General features: G+C 41.4%; 1 protein-coding gene across 1 annotated transcript in view; it reads right to left on the reverse strand.

The window, feature by feature from the left end:
* The window catches only part of drp2 (dystrophin related protein 2), a 75,821-nt gene that overhangs the window by 29,036 nt on the left and 32,926 nt on the right, over positions 1–13,859 (reverse strand). The window contains exons 4-9 of the mRNA XM_041944829.1: positions 13,044–13,164; positions 12,395–12,506; positions 10,664–10,820; positions 8,255–8,401; positions 3,141–3,219; positions 1,352–1,412 (exon numbers count right to left, since the gene is read on the reverse strand). Of these exons, the coding sequence (XP_041800763.1) occupies positions 1,352–1,412; positions 3,141–3,219; positions 8,255–8,401; positions 10,664–10,820; positions 12,395–12,506; positions 13,044–13,164 (677 nt within the window). The remainder of the gene's footprint in view (positions 1–1,351; positions 1,413–3,140; positions 3,220–8,254; positions 8,402–10,663; positions 10,821–12,394; positions 12,507–13,043; positions 13,165–13,859) is intronic.

Here is a 13,859-nt window from a genome sequence, read left to right on the forward strand (position 1 = left end):
TCAAGGAAAAAATGAAGAACAAATGAGTCGAGGGAGCAGAGACAGGCAGGTGTGGGACACGGTAAAAGAAGGGAGATCAGAGGTCAGTAAGTGAGAGAAAAGGAGAAAAATGAGAGGGCAGGATAGGGCGACCATTGTTTACAGAGACTTCAGGCCCGTAAAGTGCAGACATACATCAAACATGAAAAAGGATTCAGGTTCAGGCATCAAAATTACATACTGCTGCTGCTCTGCTGGAGATATATGGCCAGTAACTTAAAAAACTTCACTCAGAGACATTGAATGACATGCCAACTCATACATACACATCAGAAACACACATTCACACCAGCTATGCCTCTACTAGCTCTATGAGCACATTCAGAAAAAAAGATCCAATAAAAAAGGACAGGTGCAGCAAAAATAAATGAGAAACCCCGAAGTAGGAAGTCTGCCAGGACTCAGGGGCCTTTTAGGGCAGCACTCATCGTTTTACCAGTGCGAGCGCTCATTGATTGGTACCCAATGAAGTGCTACTCAGGTACTACTCCCACCCTCATTGGTACAGTAATATAGCCCATAAAGAACTGACTAGTGGACTAAAACAAGACCCATGAGGTTCTGTTGCAAATGATTAAGAAAATAAATACTCATAGTCTGCAGAGGAACAAACTGCACAAAAGGCCCTGCACAGTCACTAACCTGCACACGCAAAAATACCATCCTCTGAGCAGAGAAACACTCCTACACATGCACACACACACATTCGCAGCTCATTGATCAAACCAGCAGCACTCTAAAGGTGAAATAGTATTGATGAGGTAAATAGATAAACAGATGAGTGCTCAGGCAAACTGGGCTCAAAGTAGCTCAATAGGGTATTTAGTATTCATCTGCTTTCTAATGGTAACTGTGTGCAGTTTGGACAATGGAATTTATTTTTTAAATATAAGACAGGTTGTGCTTAAAGCAAGCACGATGGAGGGTAATTGTACTCCTGAATTTGTTTGTAATAATGAAATATTAACTCACAGCGACACTCAATGATTTTCCCTACCCATCGAAAACAAACCAAGCTTCTACCCTAAAACAATGGAGACACTTCTTTGTGTTGAAGTAGATGCTTTAAGAGCATCTGTTCAATAAGAATATAAGAGATCACCAGTCACTGGTAAAAGAAATTGGAAGTTTAGCATTAAAATCTGTGCAGGTTTAAATAGGAGAAAGTTCCTGTTTGAGTTGGAATTAACAGGCGTGTTGCTTTTGCAAAGCTATTCTTGAAATTTCAAGAGAGAAATAGAAGATTAGTCCTGCGATGGAAAAAGTACATTAATTCCCACAATGCAGACACTGACCCTGAAGCTGCACTTACTTGATGTAGTAGGGCACTTTGTTCGGGGAGATGGCACGCTCCCACGGTATCTGCACCGAACCTAAGTAAACACACACAAATCAATTTCAAAATAGGCACGTCATGCATGAAAAGCTGACAGCGCGTCCAGACAGCCTGTCCATTCAGACCTTCTTAACAGAGCTGCTCTGGTACACAACAAGCGCCGTAAAGCCAAAGAGACAAGTCTATTGTGTTGGTTTATTTGGCACGGCCTAATACAATACAGGAGGTGGTGATGTCTGTGAGGCAGGGTGAGCGTTTTAACCGGCCTCCAAACTGAACCACAGGGGCTTCGGCAGAGGATAAAACAGGACAAGAAGCAAGAGGCAGACAATGCGCACCAACATACTGATACAGAGGCATACACGCAGCACAAACACACCACTTCATGTCCATTATTGTATTATGACACGGCACATGTATGTTGTTGCTGTGTATATGTGGAAAGCATGCACATGTACAAAGACCGAAGCAGATTCAAAAACGGTGGAAAAAATAGTCAGATCCTTTACTTGAGTACAAGTACCACAAAGTAAAAATACTCCCATTTCAGTAAATCTACAGCAGTATTAAGAGAAAAACAGCAAAGTATGAAAAACAAAAGCAGTCATTATAAAGAAAAGTGTCCCCTTTGACTAACACATTATTACATATTATTTGATAAGGTTGCTAATATTGATGCATCAATGCATAAGAAGCATTTCACTGTTGCAGCTGGTCAGAGTGGAGATTCTTTTGATTAATTTACATACAGTTCAGTAGTTTAGTACAAAGGGTCACAAGATAAATCTTGTATTATCTGTTTTTTTATCAGATTTTCCAAATCTTAATTTGAAAAGTAACTAGTAATCGTAGCTGTCAGATGAATAAAGCTGAGTAAAAAGTACAATATTCCTTCTGAAAGGTAGCATAAAACGGAAAGTACAAAACAAAAGTGTACTCATGTACTCAGTTACATTCCATCACAGCACAAATCTGTCTACCTGTGTACAATAAGCACCATATGCACTGACCACATGTCCTATGTGCTGTATCAAACAACATAGTGAAATATACATGTGGGTGCATTTAAGACCGACACAGACGTAAACCCAGACGTTCCTGCAGGGTGCAGTGGGCTGAGCTGGCAGTGGAGTAGAGCTATATAAGCCCCAGTGTGGCATTTCTGAGCCAGCGTGACAGCAGCAAAACTGGATGGGGTTGTTGAGGACAGCGAAGACACACAAGCACACACCACTTCAGACGCGCTCACACACAGAGCCCAGGAACACACAGCTTTTCCTTCATCAGCTTAAACTAGGCAATGTAAATCACGTCTTTCAGACCCCCCCAACAACCAACCCCCTCCACCTCCACCTCGGCTCCCCCTCCGTAGCCTTTGAAGAGCAGCAGGTAAAAGAAGAGACAGAATTCACAAATATGTATCTCTGCTCAAATGAGAGCAATGACTGTTGTGATGAGCATCACTGGGGATGCTTATCGCAACAGCTTGCTGGAACTGATGAAGACAGACGAACAAAGCCTGCCAGCTCCACCTCTAACCCAAATACGCACACACACACACGCACACACACACACACACGCATGCACGCACACACAGAGGCAGCGATTTATAACCTTATCACAAAAAACTGTAATTCACCTTACTTTCTTTTCACCCCCCCCCACGCACACACACACACTCACTCACTCGGAGACGGTGCCCTGGCACAGCACATATCGTTGCGATATGAGGTAACAACTTCAAATAGCAGAGGAAGACTCTTACTGGAAAGGAAGTGCTGCGAGCCGGGGCCAAAGTCTCTATGTGCATCCTGGAGCTGCTTCAGCCGCTCCTCTATCGAACCCTGAGGACACACACACACACACACACACACACACACACACACACACACACACACACACACACACGCAGAGTTAAATCAAAGGGAATCATGCTGTTCATCATCCCTTTCCACCACAAATCCCCCAAAATAGTGTGCACACAAACCACCTGCTTCTCCTCCATTAGTTAACTGCAGAATATAAATTATGTCTTTTTCCTCTGCTGGCCCTCTTGAAGGACTTTGAAAGCCTTTGAAGAGCAGCAGGTAGGAAATGAAGACAGAGATTACAAAATAATATATTTTGTTGAAATGAGGACAACGGCTCCTGGTTGCACTGTCAGTGTGGAAAAGAGCTTGGAGGAAGAGAAGATGAAATGAAAGAGCCGCAAAGCCTCGCATGTGTTCAATAACCATGGAGACTGCGTTGACTAAATTAAGTTTGCCATTGCCTTTGTAAAAGCACTTCACGTCAGTTGTGTCTCCCACCAAATGGGATTTAGTTTGACTAATCCTGGTTTACTTGAAATGCATTGGATTTGGCATATGAATCATTGTCAGCTGGATGTTTGAAACGGCGTCATCAAACAATGGGAGGTGAATCCACTCGCGGTGAGGTAGAGAGACGGATAAAAGGAGAAAGTGTGAGCAGCCTTTAGACTTCGAAGAGAAGCACACGCAATGAGTCGTAATGTCTAAAGTTAGATGTATTAAGTTATCATTCCTCAGTGTGCACACGTCATTGCTCCCTCGCCAGAAAATAAAACAATATAATCTGTACCCGAGACTTAAATTGGTTGGTACTAATATAGAGCATTGTCAGTGTGCTGCGGAGATGTTACTGCCAACTGTGCCGTGTCTCACAATCTATTTGTTGTACAGGCAATTTGGCCTGCCATAAGGAAGACAAATGACTAAATTACCCCTGATCGACAAATATTAGCAAATCAAATTTGGAAATACATTTTCGCTGGTGTTGGAGCAGCCAAAATCAACAGGGCACAGGATGTTGCTGGGATTTAGCATTTATCATTTTAATTAAGAGAGAAATGGGACACAGAGCGGGAGACAAAGAAAAAGGTTTCTCCATTCTGCTTGCTTTCACAGTGAAAGATAGCACAGCACCAGGTCAGTGCATCTTATTGCACTGCAATTAATGAATGTGGATGAGCAGAGATAGCAGATCGACCGGGGGTGCGAGCAAGGCAGCTCAAAGAAGGTCAAAACGCACAGAAAAAGGGCGTTTTTTTCTCTCTCTCTAAAGCCATCTGCAACACCTGTCTCTTTACTTCATGTCACTTCTTGTCACTTGGGCTCTACTGATATCACAGAAAGTCAGAGAATGATTCAAGATCTGGGAGATGAATATCTGCTGGTGACTATGGTGCTAAAAGCCTTTTGAAGAATGTTGATCACTGGGAGGGATTAGAGGCTTTCACTTACTCCCTAAATCAAAGACCACAGGACATCCAACCTGCTGTAGCTCACCGTGCATGAAAGATTTAGCAGAAATTGTCCTTTAAAAGAAGTTTTTCATGACGACTCTTTCTACATCCAACACAAAGGGATCAGTGGGGAGCAAGATGAGCCTCAATTTCTGTTCTTTCAATCTTCCACCAGCAATCCTTTCCTAAAATGCACCAAGCTCTGGTGACAATTTGCAGAGGATAATTCAGGCTTCAGAAAGTGTGCCATTGCACTTTTACGCACATCTGAATGTTCTTAACGGTCATTTAAGCTTTGCTATGCCTTATGCCCCGTAAGAAAGAAAAACATTTTAATCGAAAAAGAGGGCAGGTGTGCACAAAAATGAGACTGACAGATATGCCAGCTCATCCCACACAGCTATACAGCTATACAAAGCCTCAGTTTGTATAGCTGCATCTGTAGGATTTGAAGTATCTCACTGGTTTTTCAAGCACTTGAACCTGGTCGAACGAGTATCCTAAAAATGGATGAACGCAGCTCGAAATAAACATGAGAACCTTCCACAGGAGGAGCACCTTTTAACAAAAACAAGCTGTGTCTGAAATCCAAGCTACATAATAATTCTATACAGTATGAGCAACATGCTAATCAACATATTAAAAGTGCTTAAGCAGTTAGTGTCAAAATACCATTTTACACCAAGTGGAAATGATACACTAAATGTGACATCCCAAGATCTATTTCTTATTGTTGTTTCACCACCACCCACAATTTATTTACATTTTGTTCAGCTCCTCCATTTCCCTTGTGCATTGCATTGTGGGAGTACAGTGTGCTTCAACAACACGCTCAAAAATCGACAGTATTTAGTATGCATATGTGTTTGTCTTTAGTATACTTTATTCGGCCAGTTTAGCAGTGTGAAAATACTGCAAAACTAAAAACCTGCTTAGAATAAGAAAAAAAAAAAGGCTTACAAATCAAACCCACAGCTCATTTACACAGATCTGATTTCTTTTGGTTTGCCCCCTCCCCCTCACGGAGACAGCGAGTGTGCAAAGTGGATAGTGGAAATTAATTTCTCAGAATTGTTGAAGGGATGTTGAAATAATCACATAACAGACAGAGAGAGAGACAGAGAGGAGGAGAGGCCGGAGCGGCAATTACAACATCCTGACGACGACGCGACCGACAGGCTGTGGAGAGGGTGTCATGAAGGTTATCTAATGGGAACAGGGTGTTCTCTCATGAGGTGTGGGGAAGGCTGAGTGGGGCTTTGTTGTGCCTGTAGGAGCGCCGCAGAGGATGCTGATGGAGCAGCCAGCCCAAGCTTGAAAGTTGCACACTGACTAGAGCTACAGTAATGCTCACTGGATAATGCATCCATACATTCGGCTAAGCACCGAGGGGAGGGCAAGTCCAGTTCAATCAATCCAAGGCACTTTATTCTTGAAATTTTGAATAGACTTTAAGAGTCAGTGCTTTGGATTCATTAAAGAATTCAAATCTTTCTTTTCAGCATTCGTCTTTTTGTCGCGTTTCTTTCCAACTCACAGTGCGTGAAAATACTCGATCTGGACACCGACTCCTCGTTTTAACTGTTCAACATTCTGACCGAGAGCGACGGAGCGCTGCAGAAAAACAACAGCTGTTAGAAAGCAGGTACATCCCGAGAATAGTGTGTTAAAGCTGCAAGTTAAACTTACTGCAGCTGCTTTAGAGTAAACAGCTTCCACTCACGTACTGTAGAACTGGGATAGTCTATTACTTTGATGCAGCTGCTGGACGCGCCGGCCAGATGTTAGTTTTGCAAGTTTTAACCACCGATCAAAGTTGACCTACACATACACCACTGTTCAAAAGTTTGGAATCACCTGTTATATTGACTGTTTTTCATCTTTCCTTCAACAGTATAATTCAGACAGCAAAAAGAAGAATTAAATGATGAAAACTTCCATTCAGTCAATGTCCCAACAGTTTGCATGACAGGGTCGACCACTCTTCCTCCTACTTTTTCCCCCGTTGATTTTCGTTTGTTTTACAGTCCAGAAAAGCGCCACTGATCCTGGATCACGATTGAATGACAACGGCGCAATTGGGTACTTGTTTTTCCTGTGCAGTCTGCTCGGTGGTTAGAGTGAATAGGTGTAAGCTGTGCCGTGTCAGCTCACAGGATGTTCATCTGATAGTGCTAACCCTAAACTAACCTTTGATTTCTATTCTGAAGTTTTAAGAACAGCTTTGCTAAAGCAACATGTTAATTTCAGCTTGTTATAGTCATTATTGTGCACTTGACACTGAAACAGGAACATTTCCCCATTTAAATTCCCACAGATTTTGATGCTAAACTTTAGATTTCTTTTACCAGTGACTGGTCGTCTCATTTTCTTAGTTAACTGTTGTTCAGAGGAATCTTTGTCTCTTTCTGCCCTCTCAGTTGTCAGTCTGGTTGAACCATTGTACAACATTGTGCATTGTGTACAAAACGCTATTTTTGCAAACCCTTCATACAAATGACATTTATTTGTAGACCGTCTACAACCTAAAAGCATAAAAGACTGTTCAGAAATCTCGAGTAATCCTTTCAGCCATCTCTCCAAATCAAGCTTCTGTGATTCCAAACTTCTGAATATGCAGCACCACAGTTGTAGCAGCTCAGATAAACCTCTATAACGCCCTCATATTCACTTTTACTGGTCTTATATCATGTTAAGAGACGATACTGTTAAACAGGTTTCAGTCCCTTTATAAAAATCATTTTTATTTTGCACGCTGACCATTTCGCTAACAATGCTTGTCATAGACAGTTGGATGAATTGCATCTCTGGTTTCTCTTCATTTTGTTTATTTTTTTTTTTCATTTCCTTTCACTGCGATGGTTTACACAAGATAAGCTGCCCTTGTGTAGCCGTTGCTGTAATTGCAACCTCCCTGGTTTGAGTCCAGCTGGGGATCTGTGTTTAAAATAATCCTCCATTGCCTATCATCTAATAAGGGGCGAAAATGCCAAAACATATACCTAAAACTGTGCAGCCTACATCCAAAAGGTGAGCAAAAGAATAAATATAAAATATTTGTTCTTAGGGAGTTACAGCTCAAGCTTGCAAAGTGGTGTGGATTTTTTTTTCCAGCCTTTATTCAATAACCAACAGTAAAGGGATGCCAGGAAATGAGTAGAGAGAGAGATGCAACAAAGCTTCCTGTCTATATTCAAAGCTGGGATGTTGCGACTCATGGTCGGTATCTTGGCCCCAGGGCACCCCCTTGGTGTGGGTCTTTAAAGTATTGGGGGGGGAGCAGTTCAGAGTTCAGTGGTTTTAATGATCCCTGTGATTAACCGACTTCATCTGATCTCCCCTTCTTATGTTATCAGAATTTGTTATCACACACCCTTTATCCATCTCCTGAAACACCCCAATGACCTTCACGAGCTCAAAAAGATAAAAAGCCATAAAGCAGTTGGAGGCCCGGTTTGAAGGCGCCATTGGAGCCTGGCGTAAACCCTTAACTTCCATTAGGACAAACATTACACATGGAATCACTCTCTAATGTCTCCCTTGAATTTGACTGCTGGAAAAAGCTGCTGCTGACAATGTCAAACAGACAGCACAGACCCAGCAATGAACCCTACCTGAAGCACTTTCCATCTGCTGTTGAGATGCTCCAGGGCGCGGGCGTTCTCCATCGACAAATGGACATCGGAGATCGCCAGCTGGTGGGCCAGATCATTGATGTGCTTCATGCCCTCCTTCACCTGGGTCAGCTCCTCCTTAAATAACTGTAGGGGGGACAAGACAGAGAGAGCGAGATGGGCAGAGGGGTAGAGAGAGGCGGAGGGAAAGAGGAAGCAGCTCAAACACAAAACATTTCAAATTTGGAAAAATATCAAATGTGAAATGGAAAGAGACAAACATGCAGTCTGGCCAAACTCCATTCAAATTTAACAATAATCATTTTGATCATTTGAACTGTGATCCAGTGTTACTGTCAGCTCTGTTTTAGAAACTACTTGGCAGCAATCATATAAATGAAAGTGAAAAGAATGTTTATGATATTGGAATAGCACCCGCGTCTGATTATTGTAGACTTTTATATGTGAACAATCAAGGAAACCAGGGACTTTTTACAATAAACAGTGTGCAACCCATGATCATAACACTGAAGTGTGAGTGTGTGGGCAGCTTATGTGTGCACATGATTAATCCCGAATTATTTTTGCACTGTAGTGTGTTCGTTTCCGTTTGTTTATTGTTTCTTTTTGGTTTGTGAAAACTTTTGCTGTAGATTTTTAAAACTTTTTACGAACTTCACAGCGTGGGACCTAACTTGAAAGTAATGCATCTAAAAGAGGGCAAACAAAGACACCCAATATATAAATAAGTAAATAAGTCATACTCGTGTTTTTTGAGTGTTGATGTCTTAATTTGACAGCATGCAGTAGAGGCATAAATAAAAGACTGTGAAACGTGAAACGTACTGTGCGCTGTTCAAAAGCAGTAAGCAGTGACTGCATGGCATGAACGCCACCAAACTCAGCCCCAGGACAGCCTGAAGTCACATGTTTTTTTTTCTTTTTTTTATCATTTCCCTGCATTTCTTTCCATGAGCGTCATTTGAATGAAAGGATGTGAATTCATGTAAAAAAAAACAAAAACAAAAAAAAAAACAACTCCAGTACATTCAAATAATGCTCAGACACAAATGTTGCTGAAATCAACATTAAGGTTTCATATTTAACATGATGGATGATTTACTGTAGCCTGAGCAATTTGTGAAATTCACTAAATGGCTTCTTTTAGTGGCAGGAAATTAATCTCAGATACCGGCAAATGTGCTGACTGTTTACGCACCAGCAGGAATGCTGGTAAAAGAGAAAGGCAAAGAAAATGACAAGCAGAAATGTAAAAAAAACCTTTATAATGGGAGTGTGCACGCTTTGTGTGCAGTGCATACTGTATGCTATACCACACTGAGCTGATGCAATTGCTAGTTATGTCAATCAACAGAATTTCAATCTGTAAGTATTTTGCCAATGAATCATTTAAGTATTTTTTTAGAGAAAAAAAAGAAGAAGTTTCCATGTTCTCCAATTTGAGTTCTTGCTGTTTTATTTGATAGTAAACATTTTTTGGTTTTGGCTTGTTGATTGGACAAAACAAGACATTTAAAGATATCAGCTGGGATTTTGGGAAGCTGTGAAAGATATTTTCTACTATTATCTGTAATTTAATACTGAATATTGAAAATAAGCCTTAGTTGCAGCCTTATACTGTACGTACATGTGTGTACAAGCTTGCATAAGGCGGATTTACTGTATGATCGTGTCCTGTTTGCATGCATCCATGTCTCTGCTCTTGTGTGTGTCTGTGTGTGAACGTAAATGAGCGAGGAAGTGCACATGAGGCCAACTGACAAGCCTGCCCTGAAGAGCGAGCCGAACATGTGCTGGCTGTGACAGGAGTCCAAACAGTGACATGATTATTGTGAAGTGCCCTCACTTCTAATGAATGGTGCCTCGCAATTACAGGCAGCAGCGGCACTCGGCACTCCATAATGACTAAACCAATGACCTGTCATTTGTTTAACAACATCTATTCAACTGAGGATTGTAACCCCATCTCTGCTGCCTCAGTTTGAAGTGCCACGTCCTTGTCATCATCTGTCACATCACAGCTACTCTGACCGGGATGCGTACTGTTTGCAGGCAACCAGAACAAACATTTTAAAGCAACACCGCCTGGTACGCTTATCTCACTTTTTCACGAGTATCATATCAATGCTGCGTTCTTGTGATTAAAAAAAAAAGCTGGATGTCTCTTTTTTATGTTTGCTCACGGAGGGTCACGATGTGTGCTGTTTTTAGGGTTAGCTGGAGGCAATTATCTCAAAGGAGACAATTAAGTTACTCCACAGGTAAAACCAATTTATATCTGAGATTCCTGATAGTATGTCTGCATGTACAAATGTGTGTGCACGAGAGAGATAAAGAGAAAGCAGACGGCGTGCTTGTGATGCAGCTTGCTTTTCTGTATGCGTCTACCTTGGTGGCGTCTATGTGGTCCTGCAATGAGTCGATGAAGAGATCTCCAACAGGCTCCCAGGCGTCTCTCACCCCCTCTGCCTGCTCCATGGCCACTGCCAGCTCCTCCATCGCTGCCTGGATCTGGAGTAGACGCTCTAAAGTCCTCTCCATGTGTCTGGTGGGGAATATAATCCATTACATTTAACCACCTCGACCATTAGAATTTGGAGCTAATGCGAGCAACAGCCAAAAAAAAAAAAATCTAAATCACAGAGCATGCAGTCAAACACATCATTTATTCAAATGTACAGGCTGTCATTTCGGCAAATTATTTCTAACCATCATTTCACAAGACATGTTTTAATATTCTGCAAAGTAAACTGAATTTTCAATAAGCTAAAAGTTGATAAATGTGTTTTCCCAATTGTTCCTGTAATGGATTATATTTGCCGCGTTTTGTAATAAGGTTATGGTAATTGCGTTATGTGTAATGTATTGCTGCATGACCCTGCTACAGATCAACACACACAGTCAAGGGGAGAAAAAAACGCTCTCGACTCTATGGCTGTAAAGGGTACAGGCACATTGCTGTTGTGTAGTAAAAACAGCTTTTTATTGTTAAATTTCCAGCAAACATAGACTTTTTTTAACCATAACATATCTTTGAACAGCATTATCTCCCTGCTTCTCTCTCCTCTTACGTATAGACAAATATAGAAAAGAGAGACATGGGGAGAGAAAAAAGAAGGAAGAAACAAATTTACACCAAACACTGAATAAATAAAAGAACAAATCTTCCACTGCTTGCCAGGCACAACATTGACATTCAAGCATGACACAGTTCGTCACTTAGGAGGAGCAGAACAAGGGCACATGGACTGAGGAATCTACTTGTCTCCACCTAAGACCTATAATCATGATTAATATCATCAATTTAATTCTGAAATAATCACCAAGTCTGGAAATACAAGGACAAAAAAATGGTGTGGAACAGTTTTCTGAATGAAAGTCCACCTGTAACACTAACCTTGAATATAAAACAAGCATTATCATTCATCACATCACCATCAAAAACCTTTAATATTTCCTCTGTACTTTTCCAACTACTGACAAAGGCCCAGTAATAACAGTGCAGAAAGTATTCAGATCCGTTACTTCAATACAATTATTTAAAAATACTCGACAAGTATTAAGGGTTGCATTCAACACTTTAGTAGAAGTACCGAAAATATTACCAGCAACGTGGACTTTACTATTAGATTGTTAATACTGATAAAACTGACATGAGGTAGGAAATAAGAAAAAAACTACACAAATTCATCTTTTCTCTTTTCTCTAATCTTTGCTTTTTTGTGAACCTTGAAGACTTTTACCTCTTTGGGCTTTGATCAATTATTCAAATCACTCCAAGTTTAGTTTAAGTGAAATGTCTCTTTGATGGAACTGCTAAAAACTCATCTGAAATGTGACAAGAGGCCCCAGTTTGGGTAAGGTAAGGTCTGGAACCACTGCCTTAATCTTGCATTGCACTTATCTTATGTTTTTAATTAATGTAAAATAAAGAATCTGTAAAATAGCTTGTAACTATAGTTGCTTTTCTTTGACATGTAGAAGACTAGATGTGTAAACTAGCATCCAACTGACAGGTGCCTCAGAATTGCACCTGAATAACATACCTCTGTGAATTTACTTCCCACCACTTAACCTGTACAAGATGTACTCAATATAAAAAAAAGAACTGTGTCTGACCTATGGCGGTCCACACAGCGTGCCGTCAGCTTCTCCCACAGGTCGCTGGCCACGTTTGCCTGCTTCCACACTGAGCGGCTCACATTTAAGATCCGCCGACGTGGAGAGACCTCTGCAGAGGGTGAAAGAGGTCAGATGAGGCCACGCAGGGATAAAAAGATAAAGGTGCAAAGGAAGACATAAAAAAGGAGTAGGAGGGTAGAGAGGAGAGCAGGGGATACATGTCAGACAAAGAGAAGAGCAATGATTGGAGGAGGTTGGTACATCAACTCCATGAAAGGAAAGAAGGAGGAGGGAGTTGGAGACACAAGGAGGGTAGATTGCTACAGTATTTCTCAGGAGATCATCCCATGTTCAGAGCAAAACATTAGGAGGAGGACGCGTTGGTGGAAAAGCCAAGCGTGCTGTATTATTGATCTGAGCAGACAGGACTGTGGAGCTGGTGAGCAACGGCTAATTGGTCCTGACCTGAATACTTTCCCTAAACTCAGTGTGACATCAGAGGACGGATCACTGCTAATAACTACTAATGGAAGATTTCACCTGCATGGGTCCTACCAAATGAACTCCGGGGGTTTAACTCAGGGAGGTTGTGAGTATGATATTTTGGCTGGCGCAGCAGTTGGCACAGAGAATGAAGGGAGCAGACCTTTTCCATCGGTCAGGGTCTCCTCTGGCTCCTGGAAGGGGTGCTGAGCCAGAAAGGCCTGGGCAGACTCCAAGACTGAGTAGATGAACGGCCCGCGAGACTTGACATCCTCCATGAACGCCTGCCGGGAGACAAACAGAGAGGAGGGAGAGTGTAACTAAGTGGAAGAGAATGAAAGACATAAGCTGTTTTCAAACTGAGGTGCTGGTTCAATCAACAATGTAGTCGAGTAGCAAAGTCCTGCAGGCTAAGCTGAACATGCTCCTACTCCTCAAACGGGACGCTGTTGCCAAACATAGACCAGGAGTAATGGTGCCTTCTGGTACTGAAAATATTCAAATGACCAAAACTGAATTGACAACAATTTCGATTATGGAACAAAGTTAAACTAATACATTTATCAAGCAAAAAAGACAATCATTGGCTGGTTCCACCCTCTCCAATGTGAGGATTTTTCGATATTTTCTGACTAAACAATCAATCAGTCAGAAATCTATTTTTGTCAATACCACTAGCCAATACCACTTCAACACATGGTGGGAAACTGGTGAACAGTGTTAACATGTTAATGGTAAATATAATCTAATCAAACAGGAACAAGGTTCTTGAAAGGAAAATGTTGACAAAATGTGAAAAATCTAAGAGAAAAGTGAACATTTTAGTCATGGCACCTGGTAGTTATATAGGCTTAAAGGCTACCAAACAAACAGTAATTGCCAATCAGGAGAAAACTGGTAAGAAGCAGAAGGTGTTTAGCATGAACTCATCATTCATATAAACTGCTTCATATCCATTTAAGTTGATTTAACTGCATCA

Source organism: Chelmon rostratus, chromosome 9 (genome assembly GCF_017976325.1).
Source record: "Chelmon rostratus isolate fCheRos1 chromosome 9, fCheRos1.pri, whole genome shotgun sequence".
Classification (NCBI taxonomy): Eukaryota; Metazoa; Chordata; class Actinopteri; order Chaetodontiformes; family Chaetodontidae; genus Chelmon; species Chelmon rostratus.